This window comes from Peromyscus californicus, unplaced genomic scaffold (genome assembly GCF_007827085.1).
Source record: "Peromyscus californicus insignis strain IS unplaced genomic scaffold, ASM782708v3 Scaffold_3__1_contigs__length_106647218, whole genome shotgun sequence".
Classification (NCBI taxonomy): domain Eukaryota; kingdom Metazoa; phylum Chordata; class Mammalia; order Rodentia; family Cricetidae; genus Peromyscus; species Peromyscus californicus.
Genome location: NW_026294551.1, coordinates 94,735,598 through 94,742,094, shown reverse-complemented (window position 1 = coordinate 94,742,094; position 6,497 = coordinate 94,735,598). Strand labels below are relative to the sequence as shown.

The window sequence follows — 6,497 nt, the reverse complement described above, 5'->3', positions numbered from 1 at the left end:
CTCCACCACAGTTGTTAGCTCCTCATTGTTAGCTCCTAAGAGAAGGCTTTGAAATGCTCCGGATCTCTCTCGGTTTCTGCTCTCTGATCCTCTAGGAGCTGGCCTCTATCTGTTGGTATGAGTAGTCCTGGACTTTCTGAGCCTGGGATGTGACATACAGACTCCTGAGCCTCCCGGTGTAGAGAGGGCAAGGCTCTTTCTCCTCTGCCATGTCTCCATCACAGTAGGGTAAAAACCTATATATACTAGATTTTATGGCCATGTAACAAATTGCCACAAAGGTAGCAGCTGAAAACAACATAAATTTATTAAGTCAAACATCTGTGCATCAAAAGCTTGGGTTGCTCAGTTGAGCTAGCTTTCTGTTGAGGGCTTCACCAGTGTGAAGATAAGGGATCAGAAGATGGGGAAATTTGTGTCCAGTCTCCTGAGTGTTGGCAGAATGTGCTTCCTGGTGGTTACAGATTCTCTCTCCTGCTGCCTGTCAGTGCCTTGTGGCTGGCTACTCACAATGCCTGGCCCCTCGACTTTCAAAGTCAGCAGTGGAGATTCTCTCTGGTGTTGAGTCCCTCTTATACTTTAAATCTGTCTGACTTCCACCAGGGAAAATAAAAAGCACACGGGCCAGTCTACCCAGCCGGTCTACCCATCTCTAGAGCGGAAAGAAGTAAATACTAGCCAAAAGGAGAGGGCAGAAGTGTGGCAGGGCACTCACGGAAGATCCCTGAGTGACAGAAGATGTACCTCAAGGAGGAGAGGAGGCAGGGGCATGGGCAGATGGGCTCTCAGCCTCATGTCAGAAAGAAGAGCGCAGGATGGGCCAGGAAGCTCCAGATTCATATTATCGAATCCACCAACATCAGAGGCTCAGGTGAGCCTGGATCCAGGGACTATACTTGGCCACGTTGGTATAGACACCTGGACGATTGGGCAGGGCACAGCCCTTACCCCAGCTCACCACACCCACCAGGACCCAACGACCAGACTCCATACAGGTCAGGGGTCCTCCAGAGTCACCCTGCAGGAAAAAGGTGAGTTTAGGTCACAGGACCTCCCCCCCCCCCCCCCCAGCTTTTCAAGGCCACTTTCCTAGGCCCAGTTTCCTGGGGTTGTGATGATATATTGTGTACCCTAATAACATTTGCCTGAAGATCAGAGAACAGAACAAGCCACTAGATTAAACATAGAGGCCAGGTAGTGGTGGCACACACTTTTAATCCTAGCACTCAAGAAGCAGAGATCTATTTGGATCTCTGTGAGTTCAAAGCCACCTTGGACTACATGAGATTGACTCAGTCTAGGAGAGAAACAGAGCCAGGCAGTGGTGGCACACACCTTTGATCCCAGTACTTGGGAGTCACACGCCTTTAATCCCAGCACTTGAAATCTCATGCCTTGGGGCTGGCGAGGTGGCTCAGAGGTTAAGAGCACTGGCTGCTCTTCCAGAGGTCCTGAATTCAATTCCCAGCAACCACATGGTGGCTCACAACCATTGATAATGAGATCTGGTGCCCTCTTCTGGCCTGCAGGCAACATGCAGGAGGAATATTGTATACACAATAAATAAATAAATCTTAAAAAAAAAAAAAAAAAAAACGAAAGAAATCTCATGCCTTTAATCCCAGTATTTGGGAAGCACACACACCATTAATCCCAGCACTAGGAAGGAAGTGATGGCTGGGTGGAGAAGGGTATATAAGGCACGAGGAGACAGGGACTGAAGCTCTTTTCGGCTGGAGCTTTTTCTGCTGGAGCCTTTTGGTAAGGACTCAGGATTTTAGTCAGAGGATTCGTGGAGTTGGCGAGGTGAGATGTGGCAGTGGCTTGTTCCTTTGTCTCTCTGATCTTTCAGCATTTACCCCAATATCTGGCTCCCGATTTTTTATTAAAAGATCATTTAGCAATTCGTGTTACATGGGTTAGTAGCTCTAGGTTGGGGGTCTGCAACCTCCTGGGTCCTGGGTTCTAGAGAGGTAAGAGGCTGGGGAACCGATTCCAGATGATATGGATTAGCAGACACACCTGGCAGGCATCCTTATGGCCCCGGCGGTAGCCAGCACACAGGTTCCCTGGTAGCACTATGCGCTCACCCTGGGGCACATTGGCACCCAGGTGGTAGAGGCGGTCACAGGCGTGAGAGTCCAGCAGTGGCACCCTCACTCCTTGCAAGGGTCGCCCCTCTGGGAGTGGTACTGAGGGAAGAGGGAGAAATCTGAGAATCAGGAGAGAGCATGGTTTGAAGTGGGGCTCCGTGGGAAGATGAGTGGGACAGTCTGACTTGTCAACCAGGACTCCTTGAGTCTGAGTGGAAGGGAAGTTTGGGTCCTCACACGTGGCTCTGGGTCCTACACTGGGACTATGATAGACCAGGATTCACAGTCAGAGCTGGAGGAGAATGGGGTGCCCCAAAGTCCCATGTGTTTTACCTCCTGGGCTGAGGCTACCCCAGCCAGTGACCCAGCATGGAGACCCGGGTGGTGGATGGGCTCCCGGAGCAGGCAGGCAGACAGGCTGGATCCGGGCACTCAGGGACACTGGGTGACGCAGCTGTAGCAGTGCCAAGTCCCCGCGGGCCTCGTCCTCGGAGTAGTCGGGAGGCAGCAGCACCCGCAGCACGGGAACCAAGAGCTCATGGGATGATGTGACACCCAGACTCAGTGCTCCGAGGAGCACACTGTACTCTGAGGGCAGTACCCGTCTACAGTAGACATGGGGGCTGCTGACAATACCTGGACCCCAGGGCCTGTCAGGAGCCAGCACCGCCCACACCTCCCCAGGCAGCCCCTCCACTTCCCCTCAGCCTGTGTTTTCTGGAGCTGGACTAGTGAGTGAGCACTGACCTGGGGAAGCAGTGAGCTGCTGTCAGCACCCACTGGGGTGCCACGAGTGACCCTCCGCACACGTGGGCGCCACGGTGCTGAATGCTCGTCTGCCATGGCCATTCTCCATCTCGAGCATCCCGGCCCCCCACGATTCGACTGGACATGCGGGGCTGCCCACAAGCTTGGACAGGACAAGTGGGTAGTGAGGGTCGGCTTGGGGCCTGGGAAGCAGGTGCAGAAAGGACAGGGACAAGCTGGGGAGGAGGCGGGCCCCAGGCTTCCTTACCTGCACACTTCTGCATTCTGGCTCCTGCAGGAGGAAGCAGGCAAGGGACTAGATTAGGGATTTGGTGCCAGGTAACAGAGCCTGGGTCAGAGATTAGGTAGGAGGTGGAACATATTTGTTACACTGCCCTCATGCCAAGCTTCTGTGCCATTGGTAGCCTCTATCACCCTCCCCAAAGCACTGGGAGGTTGGAGGTGGGAATTAGGCACAATATACATACAGCATACTCAGATTTGGAGAACCCAAGGTCAGTGCCAGAGAGACTCCATGCCTTGGAATAAAGATCAGAATGCTCCACGGTGCTCTAGAGGCACCAGGCACGGGGAGAGGTGAGGTGGGCAACCTCCAGCTAACGTCTCTGTGGCAACACCCCTAACCCTCACCCCACTCACCCAGCACCAACAGGAGCAGGATCTGGAGGTGGGAAGCACCCCTCATTCTATCTTCAGGGCTGACCTGGGTACAGGTAATGTTACGCAGGGATTGATCTCTGGTGTGGAGGGGGCAGGAAGCAGAAGAGAGCATTCTAGGCTAGGGGGCACATCCAACTGCACCCTGTACCTCTGTGGCAGCTCTGTCTGCCATTAGTTTCTGCTTGGTCCTGGTCCTGGCCCTGCCACCCAGACTCTGCACCTATAGGTGCCTAGGCTCCATGTGACCAAGTCTGACCAAGCATGCCCAACTTCTGAGATCCGGGCACCTTAGGCCTCCGTAAGAACCCCAGAGCCTCACCCTCTGGACCCCATCTTTCATTCCCGAGCAGCCCTTGGACCCAGCTCTCACCCTTGAAGCCTGGTGTCCTCTCTGATGACTGGGGCCAGGGGAGGGCCTGGGGGCTTAAAACACAGAGGAGGTGGAGGCCCGGGTAATTACCAAGGCCAAGGCGGAGCCGTGGCTGCACCTGAACAGCCTCAAACAAAGATGCTTTGAGCAGAACTTAGGAGGTGCAGGAAAAGGACACCAGGTGCTGAGAAGTGGGGTGGGGTGGGGGTTGGGGGAGCTGCGGTTAGGCCAGGAAGCTCCAGAAGATCCTTGGCAGCTCATCTCTAAACCCGATCCTGCTGCCTTGTGAAACCTGCTCGCTGGGGCTTCTGAGCTTCATTGTTCTGCTCAGTAATCCCAGCTCAAGCAGGCAGCCTGGCCCCACATGAAGCTCAGACCCCAGACCCACACCCTAGATCTCAGGCCTGCAGCTGACTCAGCACCAAACCCAACCTGGTCAGTCGTTTTTGGATCCCAGGTCTGGATGAGCTTGGAGTGAAGAATGACCAGTTCCAAATTGCTACACCACCTTACTTGGCCACAAGCAGCAGTATGTGGAATAGTGCATTCTTTGGTTTGGGGATGGCCAGGGTAAGAGCACCAGAACTGAGTTGACGCCAGTGCCATGCCTTCGGATCTACAAAACTATAAGATGAAAAATCTCTTTTCTTTAATAAGTTAACCTGCTTCTGGTATTTTGTTATAATCATGAAAAGCCAATGAAGCAAGGGGGCACATCCATTCCAAGAGAGTTTCCAGTGTGCAGAGCTGTGCTCTGTACAGAGCTGGCATTGAAGAGCTGGGAGTGAGGGGAAAGGTGGAGGGAGGGGAAAGGTGGAGGGAGGGGAAAGGTGGAGGGAGGGGAAAGGTGGAGGGAGGGGGAAGGTGGAGTGAGGGGAAAGGTGGAGTGAGGGGAAAGGTGGAGGGAGGGGAAAGGTAAGGCAGAGCAGGACAACAAGCTGGAAGCAAGACAGAGAAGAGGACCTTGCTATAGCCCAGATCCAGTGTTTGGATGGATATAGGAGGAAGCCAGCCTTTCAGACTTGGCTTCTTCTGTCCACAGCCAAAGACCAAACTTAAAACCTACCCTTGGGGTTTGAGAACGTGACTAAGCCGGTAGAGTGTTTCCGTGCAAACCGAGACCCTGTGCTTTAACTGCAGACGACATGAACGGAGTGTGGTGGCGCACACCTAGGAGTCCAGCACTTCAGAAATGGAGTCAGGAGGATCAGAAGTTCAAGATGACCCTTGGCTACATAGGTCAGCCTGGGATACATGGGATCCTGTCCCAAATATATAAAGCCCCCGCTTTCTGGGGCTTTATTTATTTATTTGTTGTGGGTGGATAACTCAGTGGTAGAGCCCTTGCTTATTTGAGACCCTGGATTTGACCCCCAGTACCAGAGAGAGAGAGAGAGAGAGAGAGAGAGAGAGAGAGAGAGAGAGAGAGGGAGAGAGAGAGAGAGAGGAAGAGAGAGGAAGAGAGAGGAAGAGAGGAGAGTGGGGAGGGGAGGGAGGAAGGGACAGAAGGTGGCGGTGGATCGGTTCATCGCATTGGCTCAGCTCTTCGGGGTTTGGCCTTGGCATGTCCTCCTTCCAGTGCTGAGCCCGTGGTGGAGTTATTCAACTCAGTTCCCCGCACGCCCCACTTTCCTCATCTATAAAACCAACCATTGGTTGTTGTGAAGATGACTGGGTGAACCACGCAGAGTGTAGCAGTGCCAGGCATGTGGCCAATTCTATAAAAGCGCAGGAAGAATGAAAGACAGGTGTGCCTATCCTCCTTGACCTTCTGGGACCTTCTGTTGCTCCAGGTTTGGCTGCCCCTAGAAGGTGAGTCAGCTCCTAATGCAGTGTCTGTGGCTGTGAGGAAGACTAAGGCCTAGTGCGCCTTAGAGCATATGGTCAGCTTTGGGGTGTCAGACCAAATTTTGCAAGTCAGGTGAGCAAGAAGTCTCTGAGAGTAGGCACCCGTCTGGCCCAGGGCCTGGAAGCTGTCATCTGGAGGGGCGGGGCAAGACTTGAGGACATGGAGAAATGGGACTCATGGAGCAAAATGAGTTCTTTCTGAGAATTTGGCTCAGTTCAGGGGAAAAGTCTGCCACTGGCTGAATGCTGGCTATCCCAACCTGAAACCCAACCCAGTGGAGGTACAGACTGTGTGCTAAGCCCATCTCCCCGTCAGACTCAGTCTCTACCAGTGAAAAGTAGCACATATGCTCACCTGTGCGACCTGGGCTTGCATTCCCCAATAAACCACACACAGCTAAGTCCTGATCCTAAGATGAGCTGAATGGGCCACGGTGAGAGCAGGCACCTGTGGTGCTGGTGTTGACGGGGTGCACTCGGGGGCACGTTATGGTTCTGCCCATCACTCTCCACCCCAGTCTTCTGAGGCTTCAGACAGCCTGGGGGCACAGCCATCTTTCTGTAAGTTATCTTTCGTGTTGCATTAACAGGAGAAGGTCTGAGGCAGGACAGAAAGACAGGGAAAATTAAAGAGATAAAGGAAGGAAAGGAGGTACTCTCCCCAGAGTCTGGTGACGTCTCTGGTCTGCTGAAGGGTCAAGAACACCACCAATTGGGCTGGAGAGGTGGCTCAGAGGTTAAGAGCACTGGCTGCTCTT

At 53.4% G+C, this 6,497-nt stretch overlaps 1 protein-coding gene across 1 annotated transcript; it reads right to left on the bottom strand.

The window, feature by feature from the left end:
* Nucleotides 1-859: 859 nt before the first annotated feature.
* Nucleotides 860-3,546, bottom strand: Prss33 (serine protease 33). The gene is made up of 6 exons (XM_052759910.1): nt 3,501-3,546; nt 3,109-3,132; nt 2,841-3,003; nt 2,427-2,698; nt 2,023-2,192; nt 860-1,018 (listed from the first exon to the last, which is right to left on the bottom strand). The coding sequence occupies exons 1-6, from the start codon at nt 3,544-3,546 to the stop codon at nt 860-862; spliced, it is 834 nt and encodes a 277-aa protein (XP_052615870.1).
* Between the last annotated feature and the right edge of the window lie 2,951 nt (nt 3,547-6,497).

Excerpts from the sequence above, each read along its gene's own strand:
- Prss33 (XM_052759910.1), bottom strand. The coding sequence starts at position 3,546 with ATGAGGGGTGCTTCCCACCTCCAGATCCTGCTCCTGTTGGTGCTGG. Across the intron at positions 3,133-3,500 it reads CCTGCTCCTGTTGGTGCTGG|GAGCCAGAATGCAGAAGTGT; the intron begins GTGAGTGGGGTG and ends TTCCTCCTGCAG. Across the intron at positions 2,193-2,426 it reads GGGTAGCCTCAGCCCAGGAG|TACCACTCCCAGAGGGGCGA; the intron begins GTAAAACACATG and ends CTCTTCCCTCAG.